Raw genomic sequence first — 26,087 nt, forward strand, 5'->3', positions numbered from 1 at the left:
TCATTAACGTTCAATCATGAAGGGGGGGGGGGGGGCTGGGGGAAAGTGGCCTTTGATGCTACTTTATGGTTACAAAATTTTTAATGTGGAAATCTTTAATCCTCTTTTATGTGACTGCTGTCAATATTGACTTTCAGGGTGTACATTTTAAAAACATAATGTGCAATAAGCAAAACGCACAGAGACAAATACCATCTCACATTAGTCTAATAAAACAGTAATATATGGGGCGCCGTTTCTAAAATCCTGCGCAGTTTGGGTACATTTAGCGTTATCATATGAATAAAAAAGCAGGACAATATTCACATGTCACTTTTTCAAACATTTTTACTATGGAAGTCGATGGGGTCCATCAACTGTCTGATTACCAACATTCTTTAAAATATCTTTCTTTGTGCTTAGCAGAATAAAAAAAATCATACAGGTTTGAAACAGCTTGATGGTGAGCCCTGGTAATAGAAGGACTTTCATGAACTATTCTGCATAATGAGAATGAAAAACACAGAACAATATGACTCCATGACACATCATGAAGTCCCTTGAAGTCAAGACACATGCAAACAGTATCGTTTCAGTATAAACTATGGACAGGAGATCAAACCTCTTTTTGGAGTTATAAGTTATGTTCTCACTTACATTATATTTATGCATTTGTAATGCAGGATATCTATATGAGTCTTGAATTGTTTCATTATAACTTAGAAATTGCATTTTTTTCCTCCTTTTTGTGTATTGTGTATTATATGCACAGTGAATAATGCACTTAGAGCACATTACGGTGAAAAGTAAACTATTGAGTTCCCAAAGGTTTTGACAAAAGACAGTCTTACTGGATTAGTTTGTTGTATTGCTTGGACCGGGTTTTCTGTTCTACTCCAATAAAAGCCTTTTGTGAGAACTTGGCCAGAGCTTCAGCTTCAGCTAGGAAAACATAATTGTCAAACATGTGCTATGTTGAACTTTTTTTGAATGTTTATGGAGACCACGCATTCTGAATTACAACCAGCCTCCATCAAACATTTGATTACAGTTTGCCGTTTGTCATTCCTGCAGATCTGTTTTGACAGAGCCAACTATGGAGTGGTTTTCTGTCACTTATGTACTAAACTAAAACCTATCTATCAATACATCCATCCATCGGTCTTATTTAGTCCATTCGTTCCTTACAGCACACAATTCCTCCTAAGATACGTAACAATAAAAATGTTTTCAAATGTTCTATCTGAGTAACATTAATTTTAGGCCTACGTACCAAATGGACAATCCGTCCCCAGCAGAAAAATAAAGATAAAGACATTTTGGCTACACTTACTTCAGTGTGTTGCACACCTCTGCTGAAGGGGTTAATTAGTTCACAAGCTCCTGCGCAACACACACACACACTCACACACACACACACACACACACACACACACACACACACACACACACACACACACACACACAAACTGCTGTCTCAGCAGAAAACCGGGGGAAAATGGAGGATGACCAGTGCTTCGTCCCCTATGGATAAATCTGATCCCTCTGCATGTGTCAGTGGTTGTGGTTAGACTGTCAGACGAACACAGTCTCACTGTTCACTTCAAGTTGATATTGTTTTTTCTCAAACCGCCGGAACCATCATCACGGGATGCGCCTACGGTAAAAGGTGGGGGGGGCTCCGCACGTCCATGTGTGATCGCTCTGTGTTGTACTGACTGAGGCACTTTGTTGTCGCTGAAGTGCAGTCCATATGTTGACGGTGAAAATCTTTGGCTTTGAATCAATGGGCTTGATTCATAGTTTTTCCAGTGTTGCCAAAACCTTTATCACGCTCACATTTCAAATATGATTTGTAATCACACTGTTCAAAAAGCAGCAGAAAAAGGTAGGGAACCTTTTTGAAAAGGCGGCGTCGTTTAGTGAAAGTCAAATCTATGCAGCTCACGCCATTTCTGCATTTGATCTCTCAAAACTCGAAATGTTCTACAGATCCACACAGATCATCATGTCGAGCTCCTGTGACACCCTGCGGTTTCGTTTCCCCACCCACGCGGACTCCATCCTCAGCAAGATCAACGCTCTGAGGGAGGAGCAGCGCTTCTGTGACATCACACTCCTCCTCGGGGATCCGCAAGGCGCCGCTGGTCAGCCTCTCCACTTCCACGGCCACAGGGCCGTGCTTGCCGTGTCCTCAGACTTCTTACGTGACCAATTCCTGCTCCACGAAGGCCGGGCCAAGCTGAGCGTGGCTGTAGTTTCCCGTGCCGAGGTTGGCAAGAGACTTCTGCTGTCGTGCTACACCGGGCTCTTAGAGGTGTGATATGATCAGAGCTTCTGTGAACGCTGCCGTAGAAACAGATATCAAATCTACAGCAGTTCTGAACTGTTTCACGGCGCAGGTCTTCATGTGCAATAAAGATGACATCACTGAGCGCCGGAATGATTAAAAACAGCAAGTGTTATAGTACATGAACAGACATGGGGAACCTTTGTTGTTGCAACAAGAAAGGAGTGTGATAAAAGATGATTGAAGGGACTTTAGTTATTGGTTGTACTTCTGTGTTTGTATATTTTATCTGCACAAAGTGGGTGTTTGGTGTTAATAGTGTTTTGTTCTGTTTTTTTCTTTGCAATTCATCAAACATGTGTTATTGTAGGTCCCTCTGAGTGACCTGGTGAGCTACCTGACCGCCGCCAGTGCCCTCCAGATGAGTCAGGTGGTGGAGAGGTGCTCCCGGGCCATCTCGCAGTACCTCGGCCCCACACTGGCTTTGAAACCAGAGAGACACTACAGGGAGATGGACGGCGAGCAGCCAGGTGACAGCTCCAGTAATCAGGAGGAAAAGGACGCTGCGCTGCCCAGCATTAGCGTCCAGGAGGCCAGTACAGAGGAAGAAGGGCCGGTGGTGTTTAAGTCCAAGTCAAGGTTCGGTCAAGGAGCAAAGACTGGCGGCCGGGAGTCAGAGGAAGGTGGAGACATCAAGCCTGCGAACACAAACCAGCCACCCTATCAAGTTCAGCACGCTACAGGTGCTCTGAGATGCGACTCTCCCACAGCGTTTGAAGACCGTATATACCCAACAACCGATTTAGGTTCTGCTCCATGCAAAACAACGGTGTACAGTGTCCAGAACCAAGGGAAGGAAGCAGAGGAGGGGCAAAGCGAAGAGGAACAATTGTTCTTGCTGGAAGCTCAACCGCAAGGATGTGGCGAGCCCAGGGACACCCATCTGTTTTACATCCCCGGAGGCAATCTGCCAAAGAGCCGTTGTTCTGGAGATGATCTGGAGGAATGCTCGGACCGCATATCGATGCAGAGGCCGTACCTGTGCAGGAGGTGTGACAGAGTCTTCCAGCACCTGGAGAGCTACTTGGGCCACCTGAAGCAGCAGCACAGACAGTACTTGTGTTTGGTCTGTGGGAAAGGTTTTTCCCACAGAATCAACCTGGTCCGCCACATACGCGCGCACACCGGGGTCAAGCCTTTTCGATGCCCGCTGTGCCACAAGACATTTTCCCAAAAGGCCACGCTGCAAGACCACTTTAATCTGCACACAGGGGATGAACCCCATAAGTGTAAATACTGTGGCCTGCTCTTCCAACACAAGGTAGGCCTAAGGCGCCACCTGAAGGACATTCATGGTAGTGGTCCTCAGAACATGATCGAGGAGGCTGTGCACTGACGGTAGATCAGCAGTTATGACACGAGAGTCATTATTATGGGGTTATTGGTAGTAACTTAAGGAGCATGTCAAATAAAGTCTATCAGGGAAATAACCCATAAAATGATTTAGAGAAATGCCTTAATAGAGGCGATCTCGCTTAAGTGTTTCCAAATCCATGAGGTAATGCACTTCCACTGTAACGTCTGGCTAATGGATACAAGTGCCATTTGTGGTGTTGTCCCGACAACTGCTGGGACAATGCATTGAATTAAGTGCTGTAGCATGCAATGAATAAACTGTTATGCTGTACATCATCTGTTATGTACAATAGTGAATTCAATTCAACAGGTTTAGTTGGTAATCATTTCACACAGCTTTTAGAATGCTCTTATAACTTATAGGTTGTTGTTGTCTCTCTGTTCCCTCTGATATTTCTGCTTTACCAAGAAGACGTTCCAGAATAAACTACTAGAATGAGTTTTAAGACGGGAAATTATACAATGAACAAGTTAATAATGCTTTAATTAATACATAATCCAGAGAAAATGGTTGACTTAAAATAAATAAAATACCTTTGTGGTGTGAATCTGTCTTTGCTGAATCTTCTGGACAGACTGAGTCCCGCCTCCTGCTGGGGTCCACAGACAACAATCACTTAAAATTTGACCCGACTGGAATTTTCTGCAGCTCGCTGAGCAATTTGCTGCAAGTGAGTAGGTTCTCCCGCACAGCTGAGAGGGTTTCCATCCACTCTTCCTCCTTTGTGTGACTGATGAAGACAGAGAATACACATAAATATGGTCAAAGATACAGCAAAGCATCCCTTATACACAGACCGTCACCAGAACAGATGTCTGTGTGAACATGCAGTTCATGTCCTCACAGACAGACAAACACTATTTGTGGCATTCTGGGTACCTCCATTATGAATGAGAGGCTGAGAGGTATGAAATGTGAAGGGGGTGAGGGCAACGGGGAAGATGGGGGAGTAGTGCTGGATACAGAGACAGTGAAGAAACGAGGGATCAATGCCATCTGAATATTGGTTCTCACAGTAGTTTATTGCTTATTCTGCATGACCATGGCCGATAGTTACGCTGATGTCGGTGCAAAAATGAAGTTGAAAGAAGTTGTTGTGATGTGCCAGCATGAAGATAAGGGAGCAGCACCTGTCCCTCCTCCATCACCACTGCTAATAGGACCCGTCTCAGTAGGCCACGATCATAACAGTGTTTTATCAGCCTAAAGTAGACTCTCAATGCGAAATTATATTTGACCTAAAAATAGATTTCAAAAGATTCACAGAATAATTGCTTGAGTTACCATTAAATGTAGTAACAACCTAATGCTTAATAATTAGAGTTCAAAAAAGTGTTCTTTAATTATTTGTAATTAGATGGAGGCAATCACGTTTATGGATATGGTCAGGTTATCTTTGGAATAAACATTACAAATAATGGGGAAGACTCTACTCCTCTAAACGCATGGCTGAATCTGCGTGCGTGCGTGTTCGTATACACGCGTGGGGAACTTCCTCCCGACAGGCGCACTTGTCGAAGGGCATCCTCTGCCGGTCTGTTGCTTTAAAACCAGACCGCCCACGCCTCGAAAAGCGGCTTGTTCCGGCTTGCCCCTTCACGTCTTTTCATTTATCCTTGCTCACGCCATCAAAATAGTGCCCGACGCAACTCGACCGACAATCGCGCGCGCGCTGTTTTCTTTCCTTCTATTTTTTTTAAATTATTGAACCATCGCAGGACGAAATAGAACCGCGTCCCCGCTCGGAGTGCGCGTGATGCGCATAGCGGTGCGGCAGCTCTCCTCCTCTCGTGCGGCCCCGTCGTGACTCGGATGAGGCGCAGCTCGGGCACCATCACCCGGCGGAGGGATATCAGCATCTCCTCACAGAACGCCCGGTTTGTCTCACGGAGAGCGTGCGTCGCAGCGTACCTGAGTGAACGCCTCCGTCATGCACTGTGGAGACGGGGGGCAGAGGATCCCAACGGGACCGAGACACCGGCCGTTAATGCTCTGAGATGCAGAGCCACTCGTTTCCCCGGGCTGACCGCTGCTGTTTGTTTTGCACCTGATGAAGAATCGTTGTTTTGATGCGCTTCGGTGGACGGATGTGTTTATCCTGGTGCTCGTGGTGTAGTGCGTGAGGTAAGTGACTTAACCAGCGGTGCGCGCTACTTTCGCCTGCTCTTGTGTTTTTTTTTTTTGTGCGCAGAGCCTTTGACATTTCAATGTCAGACTTGGAGTGTTTTGTAATTTTTCGTGTTCGTTTCTTGAAAATGAGAGATTATTTGCAAAATATTTGCAGAAATAACCACAAATGCAGTTGTAAGACCTGGAACTGTTTGTGTACCAGTTCACCATCAATTCCTTCAACTGGTTCAAATGGAATATAAGATATATAATATTATTAGAAGGCTGCTTGTATTATAACGGTGTGCCCATAGGTCATAGCTAGATGCGGGCGCAAACCAGGGTTTTCCTGGAAGAAGTTGACCCGGCCATTGCATGTTGTAGAGCAACATGGAGTTGTAGAAGATGGTGCAATGGTGGAGACTAGTTGATAACAGGGATTTGAACAGACGTGATCTTTATGAAGGATCACGTCTGCCCTCCGAGTGACTCCTGAGTTACAGCAGAGCTTGTTCCCAAGTTCAGGTTGTTGCATATTGTTTACTCCAGCCTTCCGTGTGAAACGCAGCATGAGTTAAGCGTGCAGCAGCCTGTCACAATGGAGGATATCGAACCTGCTGATTTGCGATTTGGAAGCAAACTGATACTCTTAACAACATTATCCATGGCTTCTACAAAACTACAACTGCTTGACTCTTTGGATGCTCCTGTTGCTGCAGCCACATCTCAGAGGCGTAATAAAGTAGGGCCTCGATGTTGTATTTGGTGTTATACAGTAGCTTGAGAGCTGCTGGTAGCCCATCCACACACTGTGATGACACTCCGAAGGAATAAATAATCACAGGGAACCCCCTTAAAACAAGCGAGTAGACTCAAAAACAACTTTAGTAATCCTGTAATGAATAATGAAACAAAACAACAAAAAGAGCTGGTCTTGCACCATCGTGACCTTGAGCTTTCCACTCAAAAACGCAATTCAAATTTTACGTGTATGATAACGGCAAACCCGCTTGCTGTGGTTAGGGTTGCTTTCATTTTGAAGCCCACACGCGCTGCCTCCTACAGGGTTTTTGTTTTTCATCGGTTTCACTTTGTTGCTTCAATATGATTTGGCAAAAGTTGCACAAATCTGATCTATTTGTGCATATATATGCAACTCGAATGCTTTTTTTGTTTTTTTCTCAACAGTATGTCAGATTTAGATTTTTTAACTCTGATTGGGGACACTTTTGTACGTGGTTGTGAATCCGCTACAGGTTGGATATTCATGCTGTGCAACCACAGTCTGAACAGAAATAACGCAACTCTAGCAACCTTTTTGTCAGTCTAAAGCACATTAGTAACAATCCTGGGCACGCGGCCCTCTAAAAATACAAACATAGAAGAAAGCTGTGATGCAGGTGCTTGATTATCTGGAAGTGAATTAGCTGGTTTCCACGGCACATCAAGTCCTGAATAAAACAGTAGATGTTGACTTTTTGGACCTTAAGGTACAATCTTACATATATATTTCATTGGTCTGTGTCTCACACGGGGTTTACTGATCTACTGACATCACAGTTACATGCACATTCTTATACAGTCTTTCACATGCCTACTCATACACACACACACACACACACACACACACACACACACACACACACACACACACACACACACTACAGAAATTATTCAAATTCAAATGCCTGTTTGTCCCTCAAATGACACGGGACCTGCTCAACCACCCTGCACAGGTTGTTGTGGCTCCATAATCTGTCAAATTATTCAATGAAGTCTTTCCTTTATTTGGTGGTTTCAATCGTGATTGGCAGGGGAGAAAAAGAGGGACAACATGCAACACAGATCCTCGTGTCCGAATGGGTCTGAGACCACAAGCAAATGACGGAGCCCCGAACTTAAAGCTCAGACACGTCATAAAATCTTAATAACTTCCTCCAATCGTGACCTCGCCCTGAGGGTGTGCATCACTGGGATGAAGCTCTCGTTTTCCGGATGCTGTATCGTGTTTATTTCTAACCACCCTTTTCGGTTGCATTGTTGTTTTTAAAATCCCGGTTTCTATGGCAAACAGCCATGACAAGGACTCAAGCCAACCAGCTGAATGCGGAAGAAGGCATTCTAATGGTAAACTGTGCTATTGGGCACTGAATCCATGGCCATGGGAAAGATGTTTCCCTCCTGGCAGTGAACTCGGTCCGTACCAGAGTCCACCTGGTTTATTTCTAGCTAACCTTTCGCCGGCAATGTGAGAATATCCAGCTTTACCCTTAAGGTAACATGACCTCAACTCCACGGGGAGTCTCATTGCGGATCTGCAACAAAGTCCAAGTCTAATTGAGACCCTTGAAAAACTGAAGATGGGCCAACGTCTGGTTTTAAAAAAAACACCACCTTAAACCGCTCTTTCTCTTTCTGTCTCTCCTTCTCTATGAGACATGCCAAAGGAGACTCCATGCCCTCCTCCACACAGAGGGGTGGGGGTGGGGGGGCATGTGAGAACGCACTGTCCCAGATGATACCTCATCCACAGACACTTTGAGGAATTTACTACTTAGGTCTATCTGACCTTTCAATATGTTAAGGGGTACTTTGCACTTTAAAGTGTAGACTGAATGTGCTGCATTTTATTTCTTCTTTTTTTTAATGTTCACACAAACCACTAGGTATAATTGCAGGCATGACCATGTCTGAAACAACTCAAACAGAGCTGGGAAGTTGATTTCCTCATTTTTAAATGAGGAAGGGAAGCCTAATCAGGAAGTTGAGCTTTCCTGTGACACCGCAACATGCACACTTCTTCCCCCCCTTTTGACAAGAACAGATGAGTCCACGTGTGCTTACTGTGTGCATACATGGGCACACCATGAGATGATGCACTGTCCATGGGCTGCCAGGTACTTGTGCGTACTTTATGAATGTAGCCGTGGCTTGTGTCAAGCCCTCCGTGCGGGAATCATTGCACAGGCCAGACTTGTATTCAGCCAGGGGGTGTCAGTAAAAAGAAACCTGATAGGACGTAGCAGTTGCTCAGAGCAGGAGCAGCTGGCCGTCAACGTGACTACAGCCATCGAATCGCTGTTGGAAACAGTTGCCCTCCACCACTACCTAATCCGTTCACACCACGAAGGGGAGTCGGATCCACGCTCGCGCTAGTGCCAAGGGACCGCTTTTGTCCTCGCTCTTCCTCAGACGGTACTCACTCAGTAAGTGGGCTGCAACAGCAGCAATCGGTGTTATATTTGGGCTCCTTGCAGAAGGAAATATGATGCGCCAGGACAGTGCGGAGCCGTCCATGCTGTCGGGGAGGGGGTCCCTCAGGGGCCGCGCTCCGCCGGCAGTGCAGGAGGTGTGTATCTGAGTGTCTCAATATAATATTATGATTTTAATAAAAAGGTTAATCTGTCGGACAACGGCTGCGTAAAGGGTAGATTTCCACTTTCTCTTTCCGTTGGACCAACATGCTCAAAGTAGCTGTACACGCTGTAGAGCTACTTTATTCATTTACTGTACAGGCTTTTGTTCAGATTATTATGGCACCTGTTTTGTGAGGGCACCAGCTGTCATGTTGGTGGGCAGTTGGAACAGATGCAGCAGACTAACAGCGACAGGTGCATGCGGCCTGCATGCTGAAATACTTTGCATAAGGATGTCTCCCATTATGTTGCATGCATTTATTGAACATTTTCTTTTTGGTTAACGGGACAATGCATCAAATAATATAAGAGGCACACAAAGTTGTAGAAAATATGTTATCATTCTGCACAGTTATGTGAGCGGAGCAGCCCTTTGTCTGTATTAAGGGTTTAAAAAAAAACAACAACTTTAAAAACAAAGTCAAGCATGGATCAAATTTAGATATTGTATTGATAAGTATCCAAACACTTGGATACAGTGAAAAATACAGTAAAAAATTATTTAATTCCTAACAATTTTCCTCTGGGAGAAATACAAAAATTGCTTTCAATGAAGGGTTTGATCTACAATAAATCTTTCGTTAAATCAGAAAATAGAAAACATAGCAAACCTGATCAAGCAGAAGAGTAATTATTAATAGTTACTTTTTGATTCCACTCCAAAAAGCTCAAAATAATTATTGTATATCTTAATTTTGGGAACATTTGGCAAGTCAACACTTTGGCACAACCTTTCCTTGAAACAGGGTTTATCAGTGTGTGTGTGTGTGTGTGTGTGTGTGTGTGTGTGTGCGTGCGTGTGTGTGTGTGCGTGTGTGTGTGTGTGTGTGTGTATCAGTTGTCCGGGAAACTGATATGCTCATATTATTATGCCTATAGGCAGTCTTTGTTACACAAGTGAGGGCTTGTCTTGAAGAGCAGGAAGTGGAGAAAAATAAAATAATACTTTGGCATTCTCCTCTTCTGTGTTTTTGAATGATCTCTTAATATTTGTAGAGCTGCAAAAAAACGCCTCTCAAATATTGGGTTTGGATTCATTTGATTTGATGAATCCGTTTAAATACAAAACATGATCTGCTTTGATTGTTATTGTGACATCTAAGGGGGTTGTTTTCAATTTGTCCAGTCTGTGTTGGGACTTAATACTAAATTGTGTTCACAGCAGGGCCTCTTACTACTATGTCTTAATCATTTTCCAAGAATTTATTTTGGGTCAGAGTGCTTTTATTGCCCAAATTAAATAAATATATGGCTTTTGTAGCTAGAGTGGCAGCCGATCCGCCTGTGTACTTAACGAGTAGACTTAAACTAATTACATTACTTCTGGAAACCAGATCTTTTTTCTGTTAGTTCATACAACTTTCAAATGTAGTTGTAAGACATGGAACAAATATTGTTGATTTATAAAGCTGTTTATTTATATCAAGCAACTTACTACATACATTTTACTAACAGAGTGCATATGTGCATGATGAATTCTGTACAATACTCGTAGTGCACGTCCTCCGCTGCAGCTTCGGCGCTCGTACAGTTCGACACCTGTCTCTGCAAAGTGACTGCTGCATAACTTCACGTCCCCCTTTCTCACAGTCGCCGTTGGCGCTGGCAAGCGGGCGCTGTTGTCGGGGCTCGTTGTCATGCGTTGCCCCTGAGCTCGGCGACGCCCCCCTCGGTGGTGTGCCGGCAGGATGCCGGTGCAGGCGGCCCAGTGGACAGAGTTCCTGTCCTGTCCCATCTGCTACAATGAATTTGACAGCAGCGGCCATCAGCCCATCAGCCTGGGCTGCTCCCACACGGTGTGCAAGACCTGCCTGCACAAGCTGCACCGCAAGGCCTGCCCCTTCGATCAGACGCCAATCAGCACTGACATCGACCTGCTGCCGGTCAACTGTGCCTTGCTGCAGCTGGTCGGAGCTCAGGTGAGTCTGGGAAGGTATTTTTGGAGGGTAAAAACCTGTGTGTGTTTTTTTTTAAATGTGTGTGGCTAATGGTGGTGTGTCTCTTAGGTCCCGGACGTGCAACAGGTGAGCCTGAGCAGCGCAGCCGAAGTTGAGAACTACGAGGTGTGCAAGGTGTGCGTGGAAGAGCTGGCTGTCTACCTAAAACCCATCAGCGGCGCCAAAGGTTTGTCTCTAGATGTGCACGTCTGTTTTTCGGGTTTCTGATGTTACGCCTTTGGAGTTTTTGAAACTGTGGCCATCTGTGAAAGAGAATGAAGCTCTTCTCGTTAAGCGTGCGTGGGCCGCCTGTGTGCGACTTGGCTTTTGCGCTTCTCACACTTCCCACGGCGCCTGAAAGCTGTACTTTTATGGTACTGAGAAAAGATTGTTTCTCTCCGCGTAACCAGACAAGATTGACCTCCCTGATGTGACCCGCCTTTTCCACTTGTTTGTTCATCCCGTTCAGGGTGATGGTGCTGAGGCAACACTCATTACCGTTCTAAAAATGACATCAGAATTTGGAAGATCCACTTTGTCATGTTCAGGTTCCTTAAGAGGCACAAACCATTTGCTCATCTTTCCAGGAAGAGGCTTGTGGATACACCTCCACAGAATCGTGGAAAACAAAGTTTAATCAAGAACAAATCAATCAAACAAAGGCTGCTCACCAAAGCAACTGTTTTCATGGTGAAAGTTCCACGATGCTACAGAACTGTCTCATGTTCGCAGGTGTTGCGACTCTCAGTCCCAGCGTGCTGAGTCGGCCCATGCAGAGGAAGCTGGTGACCTTGGTGAACTGCCAGCTGGTGGAGGAAGAGGGCCGCGTGCGGGCGGTGCGGGCGGGCCGCTCGCTGGGGGAACGAACCGTGACCGAGCTCATCCTGCAGCACCAGAACCCCCAGCAGCTCTCTGCCAACCTGTGGGCAGCGGTGAGGGCGCGGGGCTGCCAGTTCCTGGGACCCGGTGGGTGTGAATGACACACGTCATCAATAAGGGCCCAAATGCATTATTACTTACCTTGCGATATGCCTGTTTTGATAGCCTCACCCAAGTGGCTGCTGGTGCTGGTACCCGGTGTCCTGTGATGATTACTCATAGGGCAGATTCTGACTGAGAAACTGTTTCTCATCATGATCACAGAAGGAGTTCATTGAAAGTCTGAGGACACCCGGTTGCAAGAACCTTTGCGTGTTGGAAACAGATTTGTTTGTTTGATTTGTCAATTAAGACATGCATTGTATTTTTTCATCCTCCCAACATTCTCACCCATCGCTCCCTCTTCAGCTATGCAAGAAGATGCTCTGAAGCTAGTTTTACTGGCTCTGGAGGACGGCTCAGCTTTGTCCAGGAAGGTGTTGGTTTTGTTCGTGGTCCAAAAGCTCGAGGCTCGGTTCCCCCAGGCCTCCAAAACCAGCATAGGGCACGTGGTGCAGCTTCTCTACAGGGCCTCCTGCTTCAAGGTACACACAACAAACACGTGAATATGTGCACATGCGAGGACACGTGAGCAAGCTGCACTATTGAGTACTTTATTAGAAAAAAGAAGTTCTTTGAAAGAAATCTTGGTCAAACTGAACAAAAGAACCACAGTTCTCTGTGGCCCAAGAACCCACGCCATAATAATTGACCTGATTAAAATAAGGGTATCTAGATAGACCACTAAATATTGCTTTACCGCAGAGAGCGCTCCTATTTAAAACCTTCCTTTATGTCAGCAGTTATGTTTTCCAAAACTTGTACTCCTGTGAGTTTAAGTATAAGGTGCTCCACTTAATACAAAAACAACTGTAGATTGAGATCCAACCTTTATCGATGCCCAAATGGGTTGCTCATATTACCAACTCACATTTCTACATACATGTCATATCTGTAATGAGGATACGACCTGCTTGTATTTCTGTTATCTGATGTCAGACATTGCTGGTAGGGCAGAAATGCCAGCTATCTGCTCCTGATGCAACAGCACTATATTTGCCCTTGATGCCCCGCCTTACAGGACGGAGACAGTCAGTGTCAAAAACTCATATATATAAATATATATATATATATATATACAGTGTCAAAAACTATATATATAGGAAATTATATTTGCAAATATTTATATATATTTTGGTTGTAGTCTTGACTGTTGAACTAGTCAGATTTGTAATAGCTGGATGTGTGTGTGTGTCTCGTGATGATTACTCATAGGACAGATTCTGAGAAGGGGGATATCCCTTTGTCTGATCTGAATTTGAGTTTATTAGTCTGAAGACACCACGTGCGCACTAACTACCAAATGAAAATACATTTATTTATTTCGGAAAAATATGCTGTATTGAAAATGACGCACTGACTAAATACAACAAAGTTATGCTAATGTATATTATAACTAGATTGGAGAGTCATTTTCTTTTAGAATAAATAAATACAATTTCATGCTGGCTGAGATCCAAGAATAAACATTTTTCAGTCTTGAAGGGTATTAACAGGGAGTGAAATTTAATTTTAGTGTGAAGATGAATATTAGTACTTTCATTCATGTTGTGTGAAGGACAAAAGTCTTCCACGCCATTTGTCTACCATGTCTTTGCTCTCAATCTCTTGTCTCTCAACCCCTCCTCTTTCCCATTCTCTCTCTCTCTCTCTCTCTCTCTCTCTCTCTTTCTCTCCATCGTCTGTCAGGTCACTAAGCGGGATGAAGACTCCTCACTGATGCAGCTCAAAGAAGAGTTTCGAACGTATGAGGCTCTCCGGAGGGAACACGATGCTCAGATCGTCCACATCGCCATGGAGGCGGGCCTACGGATCTCCCCTGAGCAGTGGTCTTCTCTGTTGTACGGCGACCTGGTCCACAAGTCACATATGCAGTCCATTATTGACAAGGTACCAGAATGTATGTCATTTAGCACCAGGCTGCCACACCGCCTGCCATTGACGTTCCGACAAGCATCATTGACGAACTGACTCTTGAGTTTTCACCCCGTGGGTATGAAAAGCCTCTGGAGGTCAAGTTAAAGACTCAGTCTCCTCTTCTATCTTCTGCTCCAGCTGCAGTCTCCAGAGTCGTTCGCAAAGAGCGTCCAGGAGCTAACGATTGTCCTGCAGAGGACGGGAGACCCGGCCAACCTCACAAGCCTGAGGCCGCATCTTGAGCTGCTCGCCAACTTGGACCACAACGCAGGTTGGTGGGTTTGTTTAACAGCGCTCATATGAGTGAATGCTAATGAACCCGAATGATTCACGCTTCTCAGAATAAAGGGCCTGTCCTGTTCCTCAAAGATGAATGAGATGAATGCAAAGTAGAGCAAATGGGGAAGCTCTGGCACTCGCATATCAAAATACAATTAAATAGCACAGAAACAGATTGAAACAGCTGATTGCTCTTGTGTGTTGAATAATTATTGATCAAAGCACAACAGTGTTAGAAATATTATGGCACTCGGAAATGTATTCTGTATTGTGGAGCCATTAAATAGATCTAATTTTGGTATAACTAATGGGTTGCCATGAAATTGGGTCCCACTTCATTTGAGAAAAGAAATTTCTAATGTGTCGAGCACTTTGGGTTATGACCAAATCTAAGTTTAGCACGCTGACATGCTAAACTAGGACTACGGAGGCAGTTAACGTCAGCATGTGAGTGTTTTGGCATAATCTTATTGTCACTGTGATTAAGCAAAGCCTCCGAAAGGCCGTAGACACTTATTTCACACACTCTGTAACGCATACAATGAAAAGATGTCTCATCATCCAAAAGGTACTTGAGCTCGAGAGTTTTACACTCTAATCTCAACTGTGTCGGATGTGAGCTAAATTCTTTCTATGTTGGCTGATACCTGAGGCTTTGTACAGTGATGCGACTCTCTCCTAAACACTCCGCGTTGTTGACGTGTTCCCAGATGCCCCGGCACCATCATGGGAGGAGCTGGAAAGCGTGATGCTGGCTGTGAAGTTGGTGGTTCATGGACTCGTGGAATTTATACAGAACTTCAGCAAGAAGAGCCACGATGCTCCGCAGGTACAGCGGTGCAATAGGAAGAGATCGTATTGGTTATGGTATTTAAATCAGACAACAGCACAAAGAAATTCATTGGGTGATGTCCGATACAAGGATACAATCGTGTCTGCTGTAACCCCCGGCATCTTGAAGTTCGGTCCTGTGCCAAGTGACACATTTTGTGGCTCAAAGAAATCTTTTGCACATTAGAAATTTTAATGTAAAAGATGACTGATCACACCATGATACATTTTTTATGAGCTCTGTGAACCAAAACATGTTATTTCTGTTTTCTTTGGAGGAAAACTGTTTACAGATGGCAGCCATGTCACTAATACTAAAGTTGTTTTCCATAAGGAATGTTCAGCAGCATCTGTACATAAAAGTCTCTGATCAAGCTGATTTAAATGCATTTAATATTCATTTTAGTCTGTCAACATCTGTTTGTTGGCTTTGACTTGAGACTTGACTGTTCATTTTTGCCAGTAAAGAGTCCTCTATTTGACACCCTTTGGAATTTCCCCTGCCTTCAACAACTACAGAAATGAGTTGTAACAGTGTGATGAAAAAAAAATTGATTCTCCATGGATACGCTGTTAAGACTAAACATTAACTTACATCTTGTTATCACAAGGATGTTGATACCCAGATGTATATGTATCAATACATGGATTGGTTTAATTTGACGGTAAATGTGCATTCTATCTGTGGATTTTACAGCCTCAGGCCAACAGCAAGTACAAGACCAGCATGTGTCGAGATCTTCGTCAGCAAGGAGGCTGCCCGAGAGGAACCAACTGTACCTTTGCACACACACAGGATGAGCTTGAGAAGTGAGTCCTGTCTCTACACAGCCGCTTTCCAACGCCTCGTTTTTGAATCAAATTAGAATTTATTTACAGGATGATTTACAAGAGGTCCTCCATAGTGCTGAATTTCCCTTTTGTCCCGTCATCTCTCCGCAGGTTTAGACTGAGAAACAAGAAGAGCAGCAGCGTGGGCCGGGCATTCCCGTTAGCCCCGGGGGTTATGGGTAAAACCTTCACCATGGAGGGCAGCATCCACACAGACGCGTGTACAGAAATGGGGCAGGGGCTCCAAGGCACAGGGGAGAACACAGACTCCATGACGGAGGCAGTGCCCGACCTGACTCACCCCCAACTGATCCCCAGGGGGGCCGACATGATGGAGGACATGAGTAGAGCGCTGCCGAATGTATCCAACGGGTTCAACGGCATGTCTACCCGAAACACGGGGTCAACCGAACAGTAAGATTCACCATCCATTCACCATTTTTCCCTATTTCTTGGTGTTTTACCTTGTGACAGCCCAGTGGTAATTCCAGTTTAGCTATTTATGTGGAGTCAGATTTACCAAAATTAAGTTCAATTTCACATGTTTCACAAAACGTTGGATTGGATCTAGTCAAATCCTCATTCGTCTTCACGTCGCCATTCTGTCCACCAGGAAGCCCGTCTCCCCTCCCAGGACACCGGTCAGCCACTCCTCAGCGTCATCTCCCCTGACAACAGTCGGGCGGGGCGATGTGTGCGCTCCTGGTCAGTTCATAGTGCGTGCACCGCATCCCTCTCAGGCGTCAGAGCTGTTCTATCAGGAGTCCCACTCTGCATATGACACGCCCCATTATCAGCCAGCCTGTGAGTCAATTGTTAAATAAAAGTTTCAATTAATAAGATAGAACTTTATAGTTTTAATGGGGAATAATGTGGTCATCTATCCATCTTCTTACACCCTTTCTCTCCGGCAGGTTCCTACTACCAATCTACTCTTCACCCTCCTCACAAACCCTGCATGGCTCGCTTCCTTCGCTCCTCCAACGTCCCAGAATCCTCTCTGCCGCCCTCCATTGGCCCTCTCCCGTCCTCCTACCCCGGCGACCCTCAGGCGCCACACCCCACTTCCTCCTCTTCTTCTGGGTACCCGGCCAGAGATCGGATGGGAGGCCCTGCTTTCCATCACCACCCGGGGCAGCCTCAATACGGGCCGCTGACTTCTACTCACGGTGTTTACGCTCCCCTCTATGACAGCAGGAGAGTCTGGAGGCCTCAGGTGAGCCGTCCTCTCACAGTCAAGCTGCTGGTCATTAACTTCTGTGGCTTACTCTGAAACTGATGATTATGGTCACTAACAGCTGTACCACAGAGAGGATGCCCGGAGTAACTCGCTGCCTCCAGAGGTGCTGCATTCCTCCGTCTACCAGCCTCCACTCAGGGAGAGATTCAACTCTCTAGACAGCAACTACTGCTCTGGAGCTGAGCACCGTGCGGGTCTAAACAGGGTAGGCGGAAATAACGTGCATCGCGACGCCCTGGGAAATACTCTCCTCTGATTGGCTGCGGGGATTTCATTTTTTAGATGGTGCATCGCTGTTTTAGTTTAAGTCACATACCATGCCATATGATCTGTTATCAGACTATAATAACCTCGGTCTATTTTAATTATTGATTGTTTATTGATCTACATTAGGCCATGCAACAATTAGAAAACAATGCTCTCCCCCGAAGGTTGCATTGAAAGGATTTTACTTTCGTTAAGCATCTGGCGTAAAGCTTCAGGAGTTCTTTTCAGCAACATTTCCTTTGCTTTTGTTTCTCTTTTTACACCCACATATAATCTCACCTCTACACTCCCTGCCAGCCACAGAGCTGCAGTTTTGTAGCTTCAACCTCCTCTGTAGTCCTCCCACTGCTCACCCAAATACGTTTCCGCCTCCCCCACTCTCGTCTCTCCTTCTCACATCATCACATTGCATTACCAGTTTGACTACCGCAGCTTTGCAGTACATTCAACCAAGAGTGCTGTCAGGCCATCATACCTGCGACATACATTATTAATGAAGTGCTCAGTCTCCAAGATATCCTTTTTTATTAGGGTACATTTTCTTTCTCTTTCTTTCTTTCTTATTTTTTATTGACAATGCAATGCAATACAGTGCAATAGCCCTAATACAGTTTGCTGGTGGAGTGGAGAGGTTCTTACATTTTACGACAGGCTGATACAAAACCAAAAAGAGCATCGTTGGGATCATTAATAAACAGTTCTGGAGGATTTAAATTAAATGGGCACATTAGAAGATTGGCAGTTTTTATTTAAAAGCTATTGTCTCGCCTTGTCTTCGGCGGCTCGTTTATATTGTTTCCCCCTCTCAACATCTTCAGAAATGACCAGCTTAACGGGACATGGCCAGTCATAGCACCTAGAAATGGGTGAACTGACAGATTTTTATTCTTATTCAAGTACTTTTGTTACTGTATGTGTTAGTCATCAGCGTTCCACGATGGCCTCAGTCAGATGTTTGGTCACCAAACTGGTAGTTAGGATGTTTGCAAATACATAACTCAGCTTCCCAACCGCTCCCTCTTCAGGATTATGGCCGCGTTCCTCTTGGCTACGAGGATCTGTTCAGAAGGAAGCAGGAGCAGTGGGCTCATCACCACCACCATCATAACGCCAACAGGCCCTCCCAGTCGTCCCCCGTCTTCACCATCGATTTTGCAACCGAGGTAGCAACCAAGCATGAGACACGACATATGTGCACACGCGTATACACACTGGGGCATTGTTCAGGGTGTTGGTGGGCATGACGATCAAAGATCAAAGTGTCACCATGACTGGTTTGTTAATAGTTTCCCCGCAGCCCCCTGAATCTGAGAGGAATAAATTACTTTTGTGATTAACCGTTTTTAAAATATGTAGGATTAAATTCCTATCCCAAAAGCTCAGTTGTGCCCAATGCTATTTTGGTGGGGGATAGTTGCTTAGCAACTGTGGAGGGAGATATCATAGCAATGCACAATTGTTGCGTATGTGTGGGTGGGTGTGTGAGTGAGAGAGAGAGAGAGAAATGGCGAATGCGAGAGGAGAGACTTTAACAAGCAGTGACTCAGGCTTTCGGCGGAGTAAAGCTTTGTTTAACAGCGTGTCAGATCTTCACAGATTCCTGTGAAGATATCCAATTTCCAACTGAGCACCGATTAAAGAAGCCATAAGTGACTGTGATGTAAAATCTCAAATTTGATTTTGATGCCTCTACATAACGAGCATAAACCGAGAGACGAGGATCAGCAAAGTAGCTCCACGTCAGCAGTACAAGTGGAAGCCATAGCTCTAACTTGTAAGTGCCCTTCTGCTGGTATGAGGTGTGTAAGCCCCTTTGAAACTTGGGGCTCAGGCTTAATATTCATTTGACATCACACCCCTGGGCAATATAGAGTCTCATGTTCACCTAATCTGCATCTTTTTGGACTGTGAGAGTAATTGCGGCGCTGAGTCATTGTGTAATCCCATCCAATTCAATGTATTTTGTGTTGCCTGAAATAAAAAAATATAAACCTGCGAGTTTGAGGGTTTTTACAACTATACATATGCGACATCCTCTGACCTGGAACAGAGGAGGAATGAACAATGTGTCCGATGCATGAGACAGAAATGAGTCATATATTGTAGCCGTAGTGGATGTACTACAAAAGCAATCATAACAACGGGAGTAATGCCGTCAGCAATAGTTCTTCCCAGCAGCATTTCTTCAAGGTGTCCCGCTCCTCCTTTCAGCATGTGGAGAGCAGCGGAGGCCCGTGTGTGGGGTGCAGGATGCGGGGCGAGGAAAGCTTGGCGCACTACTCTCCGTGGTCCTGCGGCCCCATCGGCTCCTGCCTCAGCCCCTTTGAGCCCGAAGCGCTCGCACACACCTCGGCTCAGTCCTGCTCGGAGCATTCGGTGAGACTCTTCCCACATCCGCAAGTAGGCGCATGCACACATCTAAAGACAAATCTTTTTTGTTGTTGTCGTTTTTATGTTGATGTCTCTGCGGCAGCGAATGGAAGTGTTCCAAACGGCGTCCGTGTTTTTCTCACGTAGGAGTTGGACAGCGAGGGAGGCGGCGTCAGTCATGTCGGGAAGCGATGGCTGCATTCGTTGGATCATTACCGGCGCTTGAAGGAAGAGGATCCCATCATTCCCTTCAGCGAGGGGCCCATCATCTCCAAGTGGGGGGCCATATCCAGGGCATCTCGCACGGGCTACCACACCACCGACCCCATCCAAGCCAGGGCCTGCCAGGGCAGCGCCAGTACTACACCCATCAGCTTCAAAGGTTAGGAGGGTTACAGAAGCCCTTTATCTTTTACATTTCCCCACTTCGTTTTTTTCCTGCAGATTCATTTCTATTTAGCTAGTTAGTTAAAGTCTCAAAAATCTCCTCAACATTAGGTTTCTTTGCTTTTCTCTCAAAGATTACAGCCACCACTTGGATCACAGCGACTACAGGTGGAGCCCCAGAGGGTCAGACTCCTCCAGTCACTCCAGTTTCCTAGAGAGGTACTACCCTTATATCACAGATTTATCTCAGAAACACGTCTGCTCTCACTTGACTGCTCTCATCCCGCCTCTCCGGTCTCACTGGGCTGCAGTATTGTCCTCTCTCTTGTCGAGATAATAAAATGGTGCTGCTTGCTGGTTGATTAGAACCCTACTGGGCAGACAAGAGATGGAGTACGTAAAGCCCTGTGATCAGATGCCTGTAGAAAAAAAGATTTACAAGATACTGAGATCTAATGACTATTTTTATTTCTACTCAAAGCTGTCCTTTTACCAGGGCATCAATGCACAGTGCCTTGTAATTATTTTATTTGACTCATTATTCATCATACGCTCTTGATGCCAGAGATGCCCTTGAAGATAACAAATGATGAGATTGTCTGTATTTGTATGCGTTTTAGTGAGCAGCTCTGTGCCTCCGCGCTTCACTGCCGCCGGACTTCGTTGAGCAGCGGGGAGAAAACGACGTCTGATCGGCAAGCCCCTCCCACTGTCGCCTGTAGCCGGGGCCGGGACAGGGCCGAAAGCGAACCGGACCCGGAGCGAGACATTGAGCTCGAACTGTGCGCTTTTGACTTGGAGGACTCAGACTGCCACGAGATCAAGTCTCAGGTTGGTACAATGAAGTCAATCACACCTGGGTGTGCAGTAAAGTCACTTAGACACCAGAGCAGGTGATGCTGCTCGAGTATATCTGAGAGGGGGTTTTTTGGAGAGGGGAGTTGCGGTCATTGAAAGGTGTCTAGGTCAAAGCGGCGACTCGACTCAAGTGCCCGTCTCTGCCTCCCAGGAGTCTTTAGACGTGGCCCCGCCGCAGTCTCAGGATGCCTCCCACCTCCTCCCACCACTCTGCTCCTCTGCCCTCCTCTCCTCTCCAGTGGAGGAGTATCCCAACACAGAGGGCCCTCTGACGGAAAAGATGGACGCTCACCTGCTGAAAAAGATGGCCCTCAGGTGAACGACCACGTTAACGACTCGGCGTTCATTCCCCTTCTTTTGTTCCTTTTTTTTTTACCTTCCTTCCCCTCTTTCGGTTTTCTAGGCGGTCTCTGTCTCCCGGAGGGTTGGTGTCAGGTGGTCTGTCCGTCGGCAGGCTGGTGCTGCGTGCCGGTCCTCAGCGACCGGGGGACGCCGCGGCGCGGGCTCGTCCGGAAGCGCCCGGGACCGAAATGCTGCTCAACGGAAGCTAAAGGGGGAACACAAAGTCAGAATCTAAGTGAGAGCCGAGTCGCTTGCTCGCACCTCGCCAATCTACAGCTGCACACGGAATTTAGGAATTCAGTGTTTAACCCCAAAACACACACGACCCGTTCACGCTAACAGTAGACGCTGAACTTGACCTGACATCGTAGCCGTCTGGTTTACACATTGTTTAGTTTGTTGTCATTCAACCAAACGCTTATTTGGGAGAAAAGCTTTTCATGCCACTTTTGAAGTATATTTTACTGTTTTTTTTTATTTTTCATAATCTTTTCCTCTAGTCGTTCTTTTTTTAGAAAGACTAAGATGCCAACAGACCAAATTTCGTCTCTGCCCCAGCACGGTTGTGGTTGAGCACGCTGGATATTAAGTAAAAGTACAGGAATATTTTTTATAATGTGATGAATATGAATATGATACATTTAATATATGTAATTGCTCTCTAGTTTGTGTCTGTTTACACCAAGGCAGGTGAAAGTTTAAAGACACGTAGCTATCCAAAGCACTCCTAACATCCTAGAAATATAAAAACTGCAGAAAACACAGTGTCATGTTATTCTCTGGATTCCTTTGACTTTCATGAGATGACAGAAGCCAACGGCTAAGTAATTAAAACCATTAGTCTGTGATAAATGATCACTGGGCAACAAATGGTCACTGAAGTACAGGAGGGATGACAACAAAACTAAGATGTTAATTCAGTAGATTTCTACACCAGCCACTTGAACTCACAATCGATCTCAAAAGCGTTTCTCTCATCTTTGTGTGCCTGCAGTGGCTCTTCTGTTTAATCCTCCTGACAGTTATAAGCTATAGGGACACTCTCACTGGTCTCTCTCTGACACACACACACACACACACACACACACACACACACACACACACACACACTCTCACCAACCCACAGAAGATACACACACGCAAGACAGTGGCCTTCCTCTTCTTCGTCTTAAACAGACCTAAACATTGATCTCGGATCAATGACTTGTGTCCAAGTCCACTGACGGACGGGCGGTCCTTTTTCTGAGGGGTTCTTTTTCATGTAAACCTGATCTCAGAAACTGGAAATCACATTTTTGTAAGCTCGCGGCATTTTCTGTGCTTTCCAGTCTGTTCACGTCTACGTACAGTGTCAACAACAGCGGGGGGTCGTGCATGATGTTTCAGGTTGAAGCTTACACAAGTGAGGGACACCACTTCTTGTGTTTTGTCTTTCTTTCTTTCTTTTTTGAAAATGTTTGGTTTCTCTTATTTGATGCTTTGCTAACTTCTGTGAAGTTGTATGTCGGGGTATTTTGTATCAGGATCTGTGTTACTCTTATTTTGTTTGCTATATTTTAGAGACAAAAACTGAAAAAAACTGTCTTGTGGCATGTCACTACGCTGTCTCGTCCATGTTCTGCTCTCTGGGGGATTTTCATCAGCCCGGCTTTGCTTCACTTCCTTTTATAGACACAAGGCGTTCTGTCACGTGTGGCTTTGTTTTAATGACTTAAACAAAAACAGGAACTCATTTTTAAATATAGAGGATTTAAAATCATGAGTTTATTTATATCCTACTATGAATCTTATGAGGTTTGTTTAGAATGAGAAGAGGATGGCTGACTTATATTTAAATGTTTACAGCTTCTTCCGTCATTTCTTCTCATTTAAGCAACTGCACCTTTTCCAAAAATGATCTTCTCAGACAGATTATACATAAAATCCCATTTTAGAGGATGGCAAATGTGAAGTACATGTGAAGATTATTGAGTATCAATTTAGAACTTTATTTAATCTGAATGATTATTTAAACATTTGGCTGTTTAACCTGTTTAGAGTTTCTCTTCCACCCACACGGTAGACAAAGTGATTCAAAAATCAATGTGATAATCTTTGGAAAACTCTGTGTTTCGTGTGGAGATTAAGCTGCTCTACATCATAACATCAGCTCAGCTACCCACCCTCACTCTGCATCTGTTTACAACTTCCAACTTTGAAGTCACGTGACGTTAAGTGCCATTTTGTGTACAGTTTATTCCGTACATGCAATTGTCGCACGGCTTTTCATAATATTCAACTGTGAACTGCGTAGTCGAGGTAAGAAGTGAGATACTTGTTCAGCAGTTCTGCTTTGTTCCACTAGAGGAGGCTGGATACTGACCCGTCTGAATCGCTCAGGGAAGACTTAAGTTGCTCAGCTACTTTTTTTACATCCATCACTTAAATATTCTGTGGAAGATTTTACTTGAACTTCCTTTGCTTAAGAAAAAACCCGACCCTTTCATCCAAAGCATAACAGGTTAGAGATGATATTGTTTACCAATGTTTACTTTGCCAGTGTTTTCTTTCTCTCTCAGTATCATTATTGGCTTTGCTACTCCTGTTTTAATGGGAAAGGGCTGGGCACAACTGTACGTAACAGCAGTATTGTGTGTATTGAACTAACGTCAAAGTGATACTCCCTGTTTCCTATCAAGTGTCTATAGGGCACTTCTTTAGTGGCCCACTGCACTGATTCCTACTCCATCACTGCCATTGGGTGCACTCTGCCCGCCCCCACCCTCGAGTCCCCCCTTCCCCCCCCCCCCCATCCTCCCGGGCATCCCTGCGTCATGCATGCGATATAGTCTCTCTTGTGAGGGCAAAGGAGTATTGATGATTCTGTAGTTGTGATACAACACACCCAGCGCTGTAAGAGTTCTGCACATGCCCACTGTGTGGCCACGTCAAGTGCTGAAGTTTGCTTGCAGCATTTTACTCATTTGTTCATGAAGATTCATTCTTGTTTGATAGGGATTATATTATTATTATTACGATTATTATTGTTACCACCACATTGGGTTGTTGTTGTGGTAATTTTCCTCTTCGGTATATTCTAAGACAGCTTATTTGTTTTGAATTTGATAATTTGCTGAAACTGTTTTTTATTAGACCAGAAAGTGTCTCATTATTCTATATTATATGGGAAAAGCCTATTTGTTGATTGTGAACCATATGATAAACTGATGTTTTCTGACTATTCATGTCTGTATTAGACAATTTATTTGCAAAATCTATTGTTCGATTGAAACGTAAATGAATTATTAAGAGATGGTACACATCCGTCATTGTGTACAGTCTGGCACCATCATTGGATGGACTTAAATATAGACGCTCATTTATACAACCTGTTATTACCAGATATATTTCAATGTTTAAGTCTCTGGGGCAGTTTTGTAACGTTTCAGAATGAGGAAAAACAAATACCTTCAGAGACAGCATATCTAAAATGTTCCCATAATAAATAATACTGTTACGTATTCCATTTATTTCCTTGGAAATATCACACTGTGAAAGGTTTCCCTTTTACTGTCGTAAACGCAGGACCGGAGTAGGTCGGATCTACGATGACAATGATTTATGCGCTGTTGACAAAACCTTTTTGAGAATTCTTTGACTGACTGACTGATTCTGTGAATATTCTGGTTTGTTTATCTGTGTTACACTGATTTGCAGACAGCTTGGCCGAGCAGAAGATGGAATTATGAAAAGGCACATCAAATTGCATGCCACAATAAACAGCAAATTACGTTCCTTTGTGATTACTGTCCTGATTTATGAACATTGTATTATGATACGAGACGTTCAGTTTTAAATTTTTCTCGTTTAAGAATAAGTATTTTTTTCTCTACTTGCTGTTAATGAGGCAGTTTTTTCCCCCAATATAGAGTACAACACACATTTACAGAAGCCAGAGTGCATCTTTTTCCCATTCTTAGATTGACCTTTCATTTTTTATATTCACCAAAAACGTTCTTCTTGGGCTATTGAAATGCTAAAAGACTTGACTGTCCGCATTGTGTTCAACTGTAGAGACGATGCCAATATGTTCTAAATGTGACGGCTGCTTGGCTCATATACTTTAATCAGGTTATCTCATGGCTTTTGCCATAGTGTTGTTGTATTCTAGTATTCCAGGAAAGCAAGAGGTTAGCAAACACAAAGGGGGAAGCTTAAAATCTAAATAAATACTCTCTGTAAAAATATCAGATATTCTACTACAAATCCATACAAAAAGGTCACTAATGAAAGATGAACACTTAAAACAGTCAGGCCCAAATTTACATTTTCACTTTCTCAGGTCGACGTTTCTTCAGATTTAACTTTTTTAATGATCTTGTCTTGAGCATCCGTTGATGAAGACTTGAGTTAAATATATTCAACAGAACTACGACTTAGTTCAACTTTACTGCTGTGATATGTAAGACTTGACTCCCTAGAGACACAACCTCATATTAGACCTCCAAGTGAAAAACTGATAAAATCTTGCACCAAAAAAATAACAGAAATCGCCCTTGAGTCTGATTTTAAAGACTAACTTTTATTTCACTCCAGAAAAGTGAAGACACTTCACTGAGACATTGAGACTCAGGCCTGTCTCGACTGATTGGAGACTCGC

General features: G+C 44.5%; 2 protein-coding genes across 4 annotated transcripts; both read left to right on the plus strand.

Moving 5' to 3' along the window:
- The first annotated feature begins 152 nt into the window (after window positions 1–152).
- LOC119226584 (zinc finger and BTB domain-containing protein 26-like) lies at window positions 153–4,211 on the plus strand. The gene is made up of 2 exons (XM_037484701.2): window positions 153–2,296; window positions 2,640–4,211. The coding sequence occupies exons 1-2, from the start codon at window positions 1,961–1,963 to the stop codon at window positions 3,663–3,665; spliced, it is 1,362 nt and encodes a 453-aa protein (XP_037340598.2). The 5' UTR covers window positions 153–1,960; the 3' UTR covers window positions 3,666–4,211.
- Window positions 4,212–5,433: 1,222 nt separating this feature from the next.
- Window positions 5,434–25,223, plus strand: rc3h2 (ring finger and CCCH-type domains 2). Of its 3 annotated transcripts, none has more exons than XM_037484524.2 (20): window positions 5,434–5,810; window positions 10,802–11,130; window positions 11,218–11,335; window positions 11,881–12,114; window positions 12,436–12,611; window positions 13,816–14,016; window positions 14,182–14,314; window positions 15,033–15,151; window positions 15,851–15,963; window positions 16,096–16,398; window positions 16,598–16,788; window positions 16,899–17,200; window positions 17,283–17,429; window positions 18,517–18,654; window positions 19,703–19,891; window positions 20,009–20,243; window positions 20,383–20,467; window positions 20,869–21,079; window positions 21,258–21,421; window positions 21,510–25,223. In XM_037484524.2, the coding sequence occupies exons 2-20, from the start codon at window positions 10,900–10,902 to the stop codon at window positions 21,655–21,657; spliced, it is 3,438 nt and encodes a 1,145-aa protein (XP_037340421.2). In that variant the 5' UTR covers window positions 5,434–5,810; window positions 10,802–10,899; the 3' UTR covers window positions 21,658–25,223. The 3 variants fall into 3 exon arrangements, with proteins under 3 accessions (XP_037340421.2, XP_037340422.2, XP_062414757.1); XM_037484525.2 differs by having other exon boundaries at window positions 5,436–5,810; window positions 19,703–19,867; XM_062558773.1 differs by lacking the exon at window positions 5,434–5,810 and adding an exon at window positions 8,364–9,144.
- The last annotated feature ends 864 nt before the right edge of the window (window positions 25,224–26,087 follow it).

The sequence above is a fragment of the Pungitius pungitius genome, chromosome 18 (genome assembly GCF_949316345.1).
Source record: "Pungitius pungitius chromosome 18, fPunPun2.1, whole genome shotgun sequence".
Classification (NCBI taxonomy): domain Eukaryota; kingdom Metazoa; phylum Chordata; class Actinopteri; order Perciformes; family Gasterosteidae; genus Pungitius; species Pungitius pungitius.

Bases quoted from the DNA above. Each gene is read 5' to 3' on its own strand.
- LOC119226584 (XM_037484701.2), top strand. From the start codon at position 1,961: ATGTTCTACAGATCCACACAGATCATCATGTCGAGCTCCTGTGACACC. The intron at 2,297-2,639 runs GTGTGATATGAT...GTGTTATTGTAG, and splicing joins GCTACACCGGGCTCTTAGAG to GTCCCTCTGAGTGACCTGGT.
- rc3h2 (XM_037484524.2), top strand. From the start codon at position 10,900: ATGCCGGTGCAGGCGGCCCAGTGGACAGAGTTCCTGTCCTGTCCCATC. The intron at 16,399-16,597 runs GTAAGATTCACC...TCTGTCCACCAG, and splicing joins AACACGGGGTCAACCGAACA to GAAGCCCGTCTCCCCTCCCA. The intron at 19,892-20,008 runs GTAGGCGCATGC...TTTCTCACGTAG, and splicing joins GACTCTTCCCACATCCGCAA to GAGTTGGACAGCGAGGGAGG.